Here is a 14,930-nt window from a genome sequence, read left to right as displayed (position 1 = left end):
CCTCAAACGATACTCTGCTGTCTCTAGTCCGTATCGATAACGCCGTACCCACATTGTTGCTTCGTTGCCCTGGGCTGCTTGCGGCCAATACATATATATGCTAACGCCATATGGATTCGATGCGCACGCTTTATATAGAGGAAGCTATAGGGAGAGCCTTGATAGACTGTACGAAGACAAGAGAGCGCGCTGTTTTCTATGTCACAATCTCTCTACGCAGCGCGGACCTAGTGCTATATTCTGCTAGCGGGTGAGCCGACAAAAGAGCGGCGGGAACTAAGGACAAGGGCCTTGTTCGTGTTTTATTCCGCAGGACATTATCTCTCTAATAGAGCGGCGACTATGCCGACCACAGCCGCCTCGTTATTAACCAACTATTAAATACGACGTCCCAATTTTTCCCTGCTCCTGAATGCCTTCAACCATAGTCCAAAGTTAGTCCCCCCCCCCCCCCCCCACCCCGTCTGTCTCTAGCAATCTCTAGCGTTCCAAGTAGATTCGTCTGCGGCGGGACTGCCCACCCCCGTGTTCCCGACAGAGAAAAAGAGAGGAAAGACAGCGAGAGTGAGGGGAATCCAAGCTACGCATATCACGGGGCTGCGGGCGCAGGGCTACACTCGCTCTTGGAGCTCGCTTAGACGACTAGGCACAAGAAGGCGTTGATATGATCAACCTTTGAAAATATACACAAGCCGCCCTGCTGACAGGGATCCAATGGTAGGAAGCGAACGCAAGGCAGGCCTCCAACGGCGCACATACACTAGAGGGCCGCCGGGATCATAATATTAGATGGAAAACAGCGACAGGCCTGAGCCGACCGGAAGTACCTTTTGACAACGATCAGGGAGCTGGCCAACCAGTTAGCTGCATAACCTACCGACTACAATTCTATACTGCCATTCTGACATTAAATTAAACCGAAGATAGAAACTGCTGGTTTCTATCTTCAGTTTAATTTGAGGTTTTGCTTAATCTTCAGTTCGCCTCGTCTGCTAAACGCTGATTCGACGTTGCTATAATATTGAATCTCCCACGGTTAAAACCTTCAACAATTACTTGCCTGTGTTAGCCTAATTAAAAACAACTTATACCTATTTATCTAGTGCGTTTTTTTATGCTCTACAATAGCAGCAACACCGGTAGCATCGCTATTAGTAATCCACTTAAACGCATCGCAAACACTTCAACATTTATTTAGCACCATCTCTCCACTGAAGCCGCCCAATATTGCACCGTTTGCACAGCACTACTGCTTCCGGTTTCGGCAGCGCAGAGTCTTTCGCGAGGCGGTTCCCGCCTCGTCAGCCCGCGGAACCAACCCTCGTTCTCTTGGGCATGCTTCGGCTGCTCTCCGTTTCCCCCTTTCAGCCAACCCCATGTACCCCACACTTGTCCCTATGGCTCAAAGCAGGACCCTGGCAGGCATCGAGCCAACTCCCTATACAGTCCTTTTTGTCCGGCGCGAATGTGTAGGCTGCCGCGAGGGAGCATATTAATACATAATCTTGTCTGGTTGCACCGACGCTGCAGCCGCAGCCGCAGCTGCAGCCGCTGCTATCACCACCGCTACTGCTGCTGCTACCGTTGGTGGTAAGCTATCGCACACGCGGGCGTTCTCGTCGAGTCCGTCAAGCCTAAGGAGACTCGGACAGTTGTAGCTGGAGCCGGGGCTGGCAGCAATAGCGTTGAGGCTTGGCTAGGTTTTGCCGCGCGAACCGTTAGCTCCGCCCCCTTTTGGGCGGGGCCTCCAGTGACTGTCCCTCGCGCCCTCTACTCCTTCGCGTGCGCCTTCCTCCCCTCCCCTCCCCTTCCCTCCCATCCCCCGCCCTCTGTTCCCCTTTCCCCCGATCTCGTTCGAGTGAGCGAGGACCGCTAATCGGCGATTAAACTACCACCGTTGGCTGGCGCCGCTTGGGGTCGAAACCGTCACCGCCGCTGTTCGTCGTTGGAGAGTGCGAAACTGCTACAAACGTTGAACGGCGACGGCCCTGACGGAACCCACCAGAGAAGGAAGCATATTTTCGAAGGAACGCACTAAACCTGCTCAGAGGGAGTTGAACGGTCAGTGCGCGAGTACACTCTGGGAAGGCGGCTCGGCAGGATTGGAGGAACTGCACATAGGGTTCATGCAATACGCTGTGGCGCTTGCCTATGCTGTGCAACACCACGCAGGCTTTTCGACGACTACAACAGGTATAGCTGTTGTCACTTCGAATACTATTGCTATTGTAGTATATGGCGATCCTGCAGTATTCAACTAAATAAATCGCTGACGGAGGCGCGCTAAGGATGCGGAGCTGGAAGGCAAGGCTTTGAAGTGGAGTGCTCGGAATAGTTTGGCCAGCTGCATTGACGGTCAGCGGCGATCGCAACGGCGATAGTATTGCATCCTTCCGTCGCAAAGGGTGGAGAAACTAAAGGAGTAATGGATCTTCTGGACCGACTGGAGCCATGGGCTTGTGCCAGAAGGCCCCAGTTTTAATAATTCGCTATAAACGAGCGGGTAAAGCTTAATTTCGAAGCCGAAAACCATTATTGCCAGGTACGTGACTACGACATTGTTGTCGTCAGATTGCAAAACGGGCTAGTTAGACTAGCCGCATCGGCAGTGTAACAACAACACGAACCAACGTGTTGTGCACGTAGTAATAGTGCACGGTGAGGAACCCAGAAAGAGCGAGGAGCGGACATGTGACCCAGACAACACAAAGCGAAGCTTTTCCATCCAAGTGCAATACACAGATATCTATGTATAGTTGTACAGATCCGTTGTGTCTTTATAGGCACGGGCCGATGTTGACGTTCATATTGTTGATGTTGTCGTGGCCATCATCGCGATCGTGGGGCACATCTATTGTCGTCTAGTGGGTGCTCTGTGCAATAAGAAGAAAAGCGAAGTTATGTGAACGAGTCTTGGCTGGCTTTGCGGTAAATGGAACGAATTTTTGCGAAGCAAGACGACCTTTTGAGATCAAAACAGGTGGCATCCGGCATAGGTTCAGCGGCGTCTGGCGCTTAATGTTCGCATACGCTCACGGCAAAGGAGTTATTGCCGTTGCGGCACAACATCGCGACCCTGGAGTAATTCATATTATAGCAGTGTTGTATAGTCGTTCATCTACTAACCACCAGTGCTTTGTAATAATTAATAGAGAGTGTTAGTGTAGGTGATAGTGGTTACTTACCAGCAACAACAGAAGTCCTTCACGACGGAAAAAGCGTGAAGAATAGCTTCTAACCGTTCGACCGGCGTATACGCTTCGGTCGATTTAGCATAAATAAAGCGAACCAAACAGATCAAGCCAGCGTCGTGATTCCATGCCCATCATGGATGCGAGCTCAGACAGTAGCAATAATAGCGTCGACGTTGAGGAGGCTACCGACGTCAAAGTGCAGGTTCAACAGGTCCAACAACAGATGCAGCAGCTGCAACAGATCCACCAAATGCAACAAATTCAAGCTCACATGGCTCAAGCTCAGGCCCAGGCACAGGCCCATGCCGCACAAATGCAACTTGAACCGATCGAGCTGAGTGCGCGAAGGGCAGCCTTCTCTGTCGATCATATCCTAGAGCGGAATTCAAACTTTCCAGCTATGGCATTGCCTGGCCTACACGGAATACCAAACCTTCCCAATATTAACATGGCTACTTTGGGGATGACCGGGCCCCCATCGGCGATCGCAACTGTACAGACGAAAACCGAACCCGAGGAGTCAACGAGGGGAGACTCTGTTACACCTAATAGAAAACCGCTTAAATTCAGTATAAATGCCATTCTTGAACGAGACGATTATCCTCGAACGGATCGTTCGCCATCACCCTTAGAAGTCGGGACGCCACTTCAACCTCTGTGCCACTTCCCTGGTCCAGGTGAGTCCGACTATAAAAATCTAACACATCCTTATGAAGTAAACACTTTATTGCATTTATGAATTCTACACAAGTGCAAGCAAAATTTACTGCATGTTTCAGGTTGTTGTATCGATACATACGTTCGTAAAGATCGGATAAGGATCGACAAGCGTTTTGTGTCTAACGTTTGTATCAGAAAATCAGGCCATATATTCTAATATGCTAAGCTTTGTCATTCTGCCCTCATGATATTTCTGTTCGTGACTGTGTTTCTATCTATGCGGGTATCTTCAATTGCTCAACGGACGATTTGCTTGTCTTTGAACCGTGGGCTTGAGCTGATGTTTCTTTCAAACCTCTAAGCATCGTCTGAGTTCATAGTTTGAGGGGTCAAACTCCGTAATTACACCGAAAGCTAGACGGCAAGCATGATGTTTCGAATGTCCGTTGTAATGCATAGATTTAAATATTTTGCTTTTAACCTATCTTTTACCAATTATTACCATGTTCTTCTGCATAGGCTCGTCTACAAAGGTTTCACATAAGAAATGTAGATCTTCTATTGATCTTCTTATTGCTGGGGTTAAGCTGCCAAATCTGGCGCGAAGGACCACAGTAACTGAACCTTTAATAAACTGCAACATTAAAAACAGTTAAAAAAAAAAAGTGTACACGCTTTCGTATATCTCTCTTTCTTCTACAGCAATAGGTTACAGGTATCCTGTAGCCTATCATAAAATCGCAATTCAGGCTTTCCTATAGACGTCGATCACCTTTCTAATTATTCAGTCACTGCGCATACTATACAGACACATTTCTGCCTGGCCGAAGATCGAAAGAGATAAACGACCACTAGTTCCAACCTCACCAACGGCATACCCTGCACAATCCGTATGAATATAGAGCGTTATACTTAATTTTAACCGCCAATCTCGTACACGATCGCGAAAACATTCACACATTATTTTTATAGTTATTTAATTATCGTTTGGTTTTTCCTTTAGTGGGCTTAAAGCATGCGTCTGTTTATATGAAAAGCCAAAGCTCAAAGGACCCGATCTCACTGCTGCTTACTGCCGCTCATACTCCAGATCGCTGGGGACTGTGGTGGTACAGTGGCAACATATTTGCTTGCCTAATCTAAAGGTAAATAGCGGTCGAGGTTCGATTGCGAGGTAGACACACTCCTTTTTAAGCTGGAAGCCAGCTGTTTGAATTGAGGATTTGGTAGAGCAGTACCGAGCGTAGAAGTCAAAACATTTACTTACTTATATACTTTGGATCAGGTACCTGTATCTATGCGAAATTATGTAGCCAAACCACGTCCAGCTGAAGTGCAGCAACCTAAACAGTTTTCTAGTTTAGCAAACACTTTCAAAAGTAAGTGCTTAAGAACCACGTTATCGCACAATAACTTATAAGTTTAGAAATAACAACCATGGGACTTCTGGACTGATGCCGATATCTGACTCTAGACTGATATTAATTCCTATAACTGTAGTATAAAGCCATATTAGCGTTAATGACTCGTTAGTAAATTTGACCCGTTCAGTAATTTACAACCAAAACAGAGCTTGCCTGTTCACTATAGTTTTACGTTCCACAAAACGGATAACGTTCTCTTCTTGAACAATATTTGTCAACAGAACGTCAAAGCTACAAGCACACACACTTTTCCAATTACAGCCAAACTTAATTACAAAAATCCGAGAAGATGTTAGATAATTTAATTACTCATTGAGCATGAGCAGCCTTAACTTGCCGTCTAAAAAGAAGGACAAAAAAAGACTTTGGAAGCGGGCGTTCGTTTTACTTCAACTTTGCATATCGATAGAGAGGGATACTTTTAGCATGTACCTATATCCGGCCAGGCCAAACTCTGATCTAGTAAGGCAGGCGCTTAACAGAATCGTAGCTAGTTTCAAAATCTTTCAATCTCTCTACACTATCTACAAGCTCACGAAACCCAATACGCCCCCATCGCGTCGTTATTCCTGATTAGTATCTGCATTTTATTCTTTTTAGACGTAAGAGGACATAGATAATGACTGAAGTTATGCGTTTCAAATTTGTTTAAAATCAGCTGAATTTGTTCCTGTCATAGTCTGCAATAATATGCGAGCAATTCTCATCGTAAAGCGATTAACAGGCCATCTATTGGGTTATTGGGTAAACATGATAGAAAACTGCGAGGAAAGCAAGCGTAGTCTGGATTATTAGCGAAAGCAATAAAGCTTCGCTGGTCTGCGAACACCGTGCTCTGGTAGGTATCAGGCAATTCCCGATCGACGACGTGTGTCGGAGCCAGGACCTGCTGCTGTTCAACAAACGCATCGGGCGGTTAGTTAGGTGTAAGCGCGAACTTTGGTATGATAGCTAACTAGCCGGCTTGACCTGGTACAAAATTATGGGATGACATCGGAACTTAAAAGGGGGCTACGGGGGTCCTAAGGCTAAGGTCATTGTTTGCGAATCGCAAGGACAACAATAAACTTAACGACCTTAGTTATCTCGAATTTTGGCGAGCTTAACTGGTCTAGCACTATGCGTCCTACATGCGTTGAGCTGTGCACTCATAATCTGTATTAATCTATAGCATGACTCTCATTGGTCATCATTTATATTTCCAGATTTCGATAACGTAACCCGGTCATCGTTGGTCCTACCTGTTCTGTTGTCCGAACGTATAAAAATATCTTCACTTCGTCTATGACATCCATAAAATGCAGGCCTTAAATCAGTATTCGTAATGGAAGCCGGGGTTTGCGATAGATACCTGAATAGTAGTAGTTGGACTAACCAAACGTTAGGCAAAATCTTAAGCTCTTCGCACATAACTAATTACTCTTTATCAACATGAAGATAATAATGAATTAGTTATAAACGAAACATGGAGCACACTAGGCTAATCGAAAGAGGAACACATCAATTCCATTTACTATGCATACGCCAGGATCTAAATTTGCTAAAATTATTTATTTCTTAGGTAGGACCACTTGTTGGCTTCGTTCGATTGATGGCCTCCTGCTTCGTCTTCCCGTGAGCTCCAAATCAAAGTCTGGGTTGTGTTGACTGTTCCTTTGGCACTATCGCACCGCCATTTAGAAGGCACCCTCTCTGCAGGGAGGTTAGACACCGTTTGGCCTTTGCTCTGGTACAATCACTTTCCTTGGGTTGGTTTGATCGTTGAATTTGTCCTACCCTGTTCCTGGCGTAGCCCATAAGCAGGACGGGGCAATATAAGCTTGTCAGAAATGCGAAACGACGAAAGTAAACGAGTCAACCAGGACCCGCCTAAACGCTTCTACATCAGCTGGCTAACAAATGCGTTGGCTAGCAGTTTCGGCCTATAGCCTTGGGAGACTTGTCGACAGCTGCTTCAGGCTTGGCAACATATTTCGAATGAATTTGTACCCCATTTGGGCGCAGGACTTTCTTCCTCGTTTGATAACAAAAAAACTAAGAAGTGACTTGGTTCGAGGAGAGTCTCACTGCAATAAGGGCGTACCGCGATAACCAGCAGATCTGTGTCGTACGCGTGGCGGGGAGCCTCATAACGCTTAGGGAAACATATTATTAGGAACTAAATACAATAACACCTTAGTAAAGCAGCATTCAGTGGCAACACTGACGAATTCACAGGTTCAACTAATTGTTAAGAAGGTGTTGCTTACTTCACGTGTCTGTTAACTTGCATTTAATAACACTATCTTGTTTAGAGTTACCTTGAAAACAGGTGAGTTTGGGTATACTCCAGTCGTAGCCCGTGCTAACTGGTTCCTAATGGATTCAATATTGCTTGGATACTTGATTACATTTCTTCGTAGAGGCGTCTATTCTCAAGGGTCTGAAATCGTAGAAAGCGGCGTTGTTCTGAGTATTCAAGCTCTACCTCACGGTTAATAGTTATTTATGCCTGTAAATAAGATAGAATGCAAGCTAGGTTCTATGACGATTTCTCCATAGTCCATTCATTCAATACGTACATTTGTGTTAATTACGATGAGGTTAGTGTGACACGTATAGTGAAACATAACATTAATTCTGTAACTAACTCACGGCTGATAGAGGGCAGTGTTATGGATTTCAAAATTCTCTGCAATGGTTACGACACGGGCGAAGTCTACTGAACTGCTTGAAGACATCTTGATTCTGTTTGACCTTCGACAAGTTTATACGCATACGGATCGTCTCGGCTCGCGCTACTTTCAGTCAGATTGGTCCTCTGCTCTCGTATCTAGCTAGCTAAACTGTGTATGTAATTTCGACCTTGCTTTTCCCAGATCACCTTTCAGCTCATCGACAAAATTTGCCTTTTGCAGTGGCTATAGGCCATCATTGTAGGATGATGCGTAGCATGCGTCTACGATAATTGTTGCGGTATTGGGATGAGCAGCTGGCACGTTTTACTGGGAGCATGAGTTCGAAACCAAGCCACACAGACGCTGAGCAGCGCAGCGTTGGCAGAAGACCGCGAAAACGCCCTAGTGAAAATGTTCGATATATTCATATCGTCTCCTGGAAGTGATGATAATCTCTGTTTAGCCGCGGTTCCCTAGTCACAAGCGTACTCTTTGGCAAGGGGTGCTCTTCATCCCAGGGGTCCCATATGCCTCATAATCCTCGGCCGTTATCCTTATATAGCTTTTTGCCGATTCGCATCAAGCGGGGCTATGTGTACATGTGCGTCTCTTATGTAGCTTGTAGCGGGCCTTTCTGAACGGCTTGCTTAAATGAGCTAAATTTCACCATGGCTACTTTATCGTGAGGGGGTCTCCTAATGCACACATATATTAGCTACGTGATGAAGGACGGGGCAATCGGCGAGCAAACCGCCCAACTACCGTTTTGTGCGGTGTACTGCTGCTGCTTAGACTATACAAGAAAACTTATCCTCGGGAATGTATTGCAGGATTGGCAGCTGAGGTGCCAATGCAGCGCAGCCTTGGTGGTGAGGACAGCTAGGTTTTATATACGTGGATTCAAAACGATACTATCTTGAGAAAGTCACTAAGGCATTGATCATGCGTATGTCAGAAACAGATGAATGTATATTAACATTAGTCATTTCTTTGAATGCTCAATTGTTTGTCTCACTTAATTTAGAACGATATATATATGCGTTCAGAGCTCGCGTCAAAATTTTAAGGCTTTTAATCAACAAAAATAAAAAAAAAAACAACAACGATCGAAGAGACAAACCATCAACGATACATTTTCTACAGCTTATGCATAGTTATTAAAAAATAGATCGCCAACATTTTATACTGAAACAATGATTGCCAGATCAGATTTTCGTTCGCTCAGCTAGTTACATTGGGATGGCCGCAGGTGTTTCGGTAGATGTTATCAGAAATATTTCTACTCGCTTTGTTATCGTTGAGAGAATCTCGAATCGTTCAATGACACTATATTTATATTAACCTAAAGTATAATTTCGAATTAAGGTAGGAACAACTTATACTTAACTTAACTATAAAAAACGATTTGGCCCTTTACACAGATGGCCCCGCCAGATTTTATTTTCGCGACTGCCATTAACTCTATTGTTAAATCAATAACGAACCCTGAGATAATTAATGATCGCTCCACGCATACGATCATAAATAATTTTCAGCGCCATTTCCGTTTCGCTCAACGAACTTGTCAATGCGTACATCAATAAACGATTAATCCGTAAGCTCGCCTATGTTTCCCCTACTAGAGTTTATTTCTCTTGTTTTCTTCTTTATATTGATTCTACTTAAGCCGAAACGAATTGTATTCATTGACGACAAGCATTATTATCATTACAGGCCTCCGCCCACCCCTCTCTTAGTTCAACCTTCTCACATCTAGCTCATCAACGAAACATTCATATATAGCTAGCACGATCGAGTATATGTCACTTGTCTAGTGGCCTTCGAGATCGTCATATGACCACCGCTTTCTAATTCTCTCACTCTAATCCGATGCTCGACGAGTTCCTTCATCCTCATACTCTTTCGTCTTCGACCTTCTCCTTGCTTGTCGTGTTCACTCTGCGTTTGCTTTCCTACAGTTGCCGACGCCGCCCGCTCTTCTCGTGTCTATCGTCACACCGAACAGATTGATTCAAAACAATCCCAAGCAGCGAAGTTTTGAATCCCGTTACCCCTTATGGGCCGCTGCGGTCGCGGCCATGTTGCCCGACGCAGGGGGAGCGCATGGCGATGAAGGTGAACTGCAGGCGGGAACGAACAGACCTCTTCAATAGCCAGGAGCAGCCTGTCGGTCCCCAGTAAACCTAGCTAAACTCCCCTCCTGCCCCGGCTTCCTTTCACCGCAAGAGCGTTGTATGATGATGGGACTTACAGCAGTTTCGGTGCGTATGTGCGACTTGTGTCCGTACCTTCACTATAAAGTAAGACAGCCCCAAAGCTCAAGCGCCGACCAAATGGGTTTCTTTTTCTCTTTGCTTCTCAAGCGAAATCAAACGGTGCCAGTTGTGATCGTCATGGTGCCCAAGCGCGCGCGACGGCTTTCAACTACAGAGTGTGTCTGCGCCTCATTCCACCCCTGACCCTTCGTCTGATCCTCCATCTTCACTTAGAAAACCGGGAAGCTTTTGGGTCTGATTTGCTAGCTGGGATGTACATAGCTATACAGTCGTGAGCGGGTGTTCGGAGAGGAGAGAGACATCTGCACTTGACACCAGACTATGAACGCGAGCTTATGTGTGCAGAATAGCCGTCCGTGGGAGCCGGCTGCTACCATTGATTCAGCTCTTTATCGTTCCCTTGGTTGCACCACTATGTATTGCCGATCGCATACGCGAGTTCAGGCAGTCAGAGTCGGCGATAAGCCTAGCAGGCGACACATCGTTCGTTTCTTGGGAGATGCTCTCGACTACTGCCGAAATCCAGATACCAATGATCATCGAAACGGCATCGGGCTGGCAAAATATAACTACCTATCGTCCATCAAGCATATGAGACGTAGTCGCGCTTTCAGTGGCTTCTGCAGTTGTTTTAACAAGTCGACTAAATTAACTAGAGTATAAAGTACAAACATCCGTGTTTCTGGCGTTACGAGGTACTACGAGGATCAATTGGCGTTTGAAGCTGGTAGTTGAATGTTTTATACTCTGAAGGTGGCTGCTTAGCGGAAACTGCTTTTCCACCCTGGATGATGCATTGGACTGCTTAGAGGGCGGCTTTCAGTTATAGCTTTATCGGTAGCAACGAATCTGGGTTGAGAGAATCCAAGGCGTACTGTTTATCTTCAATTTTCTTAGGTATTTGCGCATCAAGCAACGATCCGTTTGTGTCTCATCAGCATGATATAAGCAGGTTAAACGACTAATTTTTAGGAGGAAACGATTCAAGTTGGCTATTAAAAAGTTACGAGCTATTTTTTAGGCCTACGTATCTGTCTTATCGTTGAAGCCATATATATAGAGACGATGCTTCTTCCAGTGCCCCCGGCCCTATGAGGAACGCTTAGCGAAAGGGTCGCTTTATCGGTTCTTGCACAAATATGCGATTCACATTGTCCATCTAATTACTTTCGCCCAAAGTTTCAAAACCAAACAGGATAATAAAATCTATCTTTGCTGTTTTATTTTCTTTCTTTCGTACTTGCTTCAGGGCGTTTTTTAATCAGCAAATCGATATATTATTTGCCGTATTCTAGCAATATATATATATATATATATACTATAAATCTGCATGCAAGGGTGGGGTGAAAATCGGCGACGACGACCTACCTGTATCCGAATTGTCGTGCACCCAACCATAATATGCTACAGTAAAGAGGACGAATCAAGGAACAATGGATCCAGAAAAATAGGGAACAACTGGCGACGGTGGTGCCCGCAGTTGAGCAGCAGTCAAATCACCATCGTGGAAATGTCGCCAACACCGGCGTGTCCTGGCAACACCTGGCTTTGATGGACATGTTTACTGAGTCGGACTAGAAAACCCGTCGACGCCCGTAAGGAAAGCTCGCGCTCATGTGTTTATATAATGTCAGAGCTCTGCTGGTACATAGGCGCACCCCGTAAATGAATACCGAGCCTTCATAGGCTCAATATTCACTTCGCGCATTTTCTAACGCGAGAAGAGCTCACATGGAGGTCCTAACACCATGTAGCTTCATTCTGCATATAACATCCATTAAGTATCAAACCAGTTATATAATACATCCGGTTTGCCATGATAGTCCATATTGTGGGCAGTCTTAATGTAACATATAATATTGGATGCACGAAATAGCTCGCGAGGTACCTCGTGGTTGTCACGTCACAAAAGTAATGCCACCCAGTCCGTTACCTTACGGACCAAAATCACTTCCGCAGTTCTATTGCTCAAAATATATTCCGAAGATTCGTAACTGATTGGGCAGCTTCTATAGTTCGATAATAATTTAATTTGTGTTTCCTCCGTCGTGGGCCTATGCAAGGGCGCAGTGGTTTGGGTGGCTAACGCGCGTTTTTTACCGTACTCTTCCAGTCGCTGTAAAGCTACAGCAGCCTCGGGTTCAAACTGCGGCGCTGCTAAAAAAGTCTTTCCTATTACAAAAAAAAAAAAAAAAAAAAGATCTATCTAAGAAGTTAATTCTGATAGACTTCTGACAAAGAAAAAAACGTTAAAACAAGGTACGTATATAGTTATACTTTTAAGCAATATGAATTTTTTTCCCACGGACGACCCGTTGCTTTTCTGAAAGCCTCGCGGTTTTAGTGGTTACTCGTAACGGTTACTGGGAAAAGTGCGTCTAGGGTTAACGTATTTAAGTCGACTTACGTGTATGGCAAATGGACAAATCATTTGCTAGACTATGAGGCGGCAATGCTTCTACCACGGAGTGACATTTTGGACCATCCTGTATATACATAAGGTGATTTGTGGAATCGCTAATAAAATTCTGATAAGTATAGACATAAAATTCATGACATGTAGACGTACAAACCTATTATGCAATAGGTGACTAAATACAGATAGTAATAGAACAACTTTTATGAAACACCCATGATTTTGAATAACTACAACCAAGATTTTAGGATACAATTAGATGTCTCCTACAATTGAGCGAAAAAGGCTTGTAAATCCGTATGCTTAATCATTCAAATAATGACATTTAAAGCTCTCTTGGTTAGAACACGCAACTTTTGCAATCCCTAAAGGCTAACAAAAGATACAATAATGAAAGGTACACTTTCGTTTCTCCATCCCTAAACGACGTCGTTTAAATTCAGCGGACCAAATAATCCGAAAGAATCCTCTGCTTATCTTGAGAATTCTATAAACCGGCGTGCAGAATGCTGAAGTTGAAGGCTAGGCCCGGTATCGGTACGGGCAGCTGCTGCCGGCAGGTATTTGTTGCCAGCAACGACCCACTTTCTCTTTTTCCCGTTCTGCCCTTGATTATATATAGCGTCAATCTATCTCGTTGGTTTCAGACCTCTGGGTCCGTTCTAATAAACGCACCAACTCGGCAATGTCGTAGTTCAGTTTCTTGCTCAGCAACAACCTCCGTACAAGATCGGGGTGTGTATAGGACCCCATACGCCCTAGTATCCTAACCCACTTCCTTTCTGTGTCTTCCTAGGCCTCTGCGCTTCTCTATTTGTGACTAAAAACCTGCCTTAAAGACATCCATTGCTGGTCCAAAGGATACACAGCTGGCTGCGTCATTATCTTTAGCGGTTCCGGGACAGACGCCAAGACCTGGACCATCTTGCAAGATGAGGTAGCGACCGTCCACCATACTATCGAAGTCCAACAATGTTGATCCGCCAGTTTGCTCATTCGGTCGCCGCTCGTTCCCAGCCACCAGGAATTACACTGAACAGCTTTGTGAACCTGACGATGCAATGGCACAAATTGGGCCTTCCTACGCTTGTAGCTGAATGTCCCCATCTGGGTCTAAGTGGCTGGAGAGGGTGCGGAAACTGAAGACAGCGATTTACCACATAGCAGACAGAACGGATCTAAGGTTTAAACAAAAACGCACCTAGGACCAGGGGACGAACACCGCCAACGAAAGGTACACTACTAAACACTTCATTCGTACTGTCATCGCTACCATCACTGATCACCAGGCTGCCGCGGCCGTTATAGCGAAAGCTCGTCGTTATTTTGTTCTGCTCCCGCCTTCTATCCCGTCTCCCTCTAGTGCTGACTTTTAACAGTTGTTGTTGTTGCCGTGTTATTAGGTCGTTTCTCTAGTTTAGATGGACGACAGCCGCATTAATGGATTGGTTTACATTGCTAGCGGCAAATCGAGTGATGACGGTGTGTGCCTGCAACCTTCGTCGTTAGCTTCTCCCCCACGATTACCCGTTCTGGCAGGCGTCTCATAGTACTGTCATATTGTAATACTACAATAATAAAACAACGAGTAGAACGCTAGTTTCTTACATAGCTTACTCCTAATGTCTATATAATAGCTGGACACTGAGTTTTTTGAAAGTGTATAGCGGAACGCGACGTTTTGTCGGGATGACGTCTATGGCAATGTGCGACTATATTGCTGATCACATGGCATCAATGAAGTTATATCTTGTGATTTCTCTTTCGTGTCCGGCCTGGTCTGGACTGGGTTGAGCTGTCTTACATTTCCTCGCTTTCAAACCAGTGAAGCGGCTCCAGATAGTCGTTCGCGCAGATACTTGTAACGAGCATTAAAGATAGCTCATTTATGTTATTATAGTTCTACGGTTATTGTTGTTGCCGGCTCCATCGATGACGTTCTATCGCCATTTAATTTGGTTTCAGAGCATATCGATCTAATGCTGGCCAAAAAAGAGAGTGATTGATATTGACTTCGAGCGTTCCGTCGCCGCACACTTATCGATCCTAGCTCAAAGTAGCCTTAGGGTACCGGTACGGCCGCGGTCGATACTGGTGATAGCGGCGCTCTTCAAGAAGTAAACAACGAGATTCGTCTATACTTCTTCTTTTGCTTGTGTCAGGCCTCTTTCGGGTATTATTCGAAGCAAAAACCACCATAGAACCACGGCCAGTTTGAAGGACTACAAGGAGAACGTCGTTCGACTATGGATCTGTACCGCTTTTCCTCACTTCGCCATTCCTCAACCGAACGAATATTGCTG

At 45.2% G+C, this 14,930-nt stretch overlaps 1 protein-coding gene across 2 annotated transcripts in view; it reads left to right on the top strand.

The window, feature by feature from the left end:
• The first annotated feature begins 1,989 nt into the window (after positions 1 to 1,989).
• LOC111260528 (homeobox protein DBX1-B) overlaps positions 1,990 to 14,930 on the top strand; it is a 23,987-nt gene continuing 11,046 nt past the window's right edge. For both annotated transcript variants that reach the window (XM_022833360.2, XM_022833359.2), the window contains exon 1: positions 1,990 to 3,871. In XM_022833360.2, coding sequence (XP_022689095.1) covers positions 3,319 to 3,871 — 553 coding nt within the window. In that variant the 5' untranslated portion in view covers positions 1,990 to 3,318. The remainder of the gene's footprint in view (positions 3,872 to 14,930) is intronic.

Source organism: Varroa jacobsoni, unplaced genomic scaffold, assembly GCF_002532875.2.
Source record: "Varroa jacobsoni isolate VJ856 unplaced genomic scaffold, vjacob_1.0 scaffold_449, whole genome shotgun sequence".
Taxonomy (NCBI): Eukaryota; Metazoa; Arthropoda; class Arachnida; order Mesostigmata; family Varroidae; genus Varroa; species Varroa jacobsoni.
The sequence above is the reverse complement of the archived record's forward strand: the minus strand, read 5'-3'. Positions and strand labels throughout refer to the sequence as shown.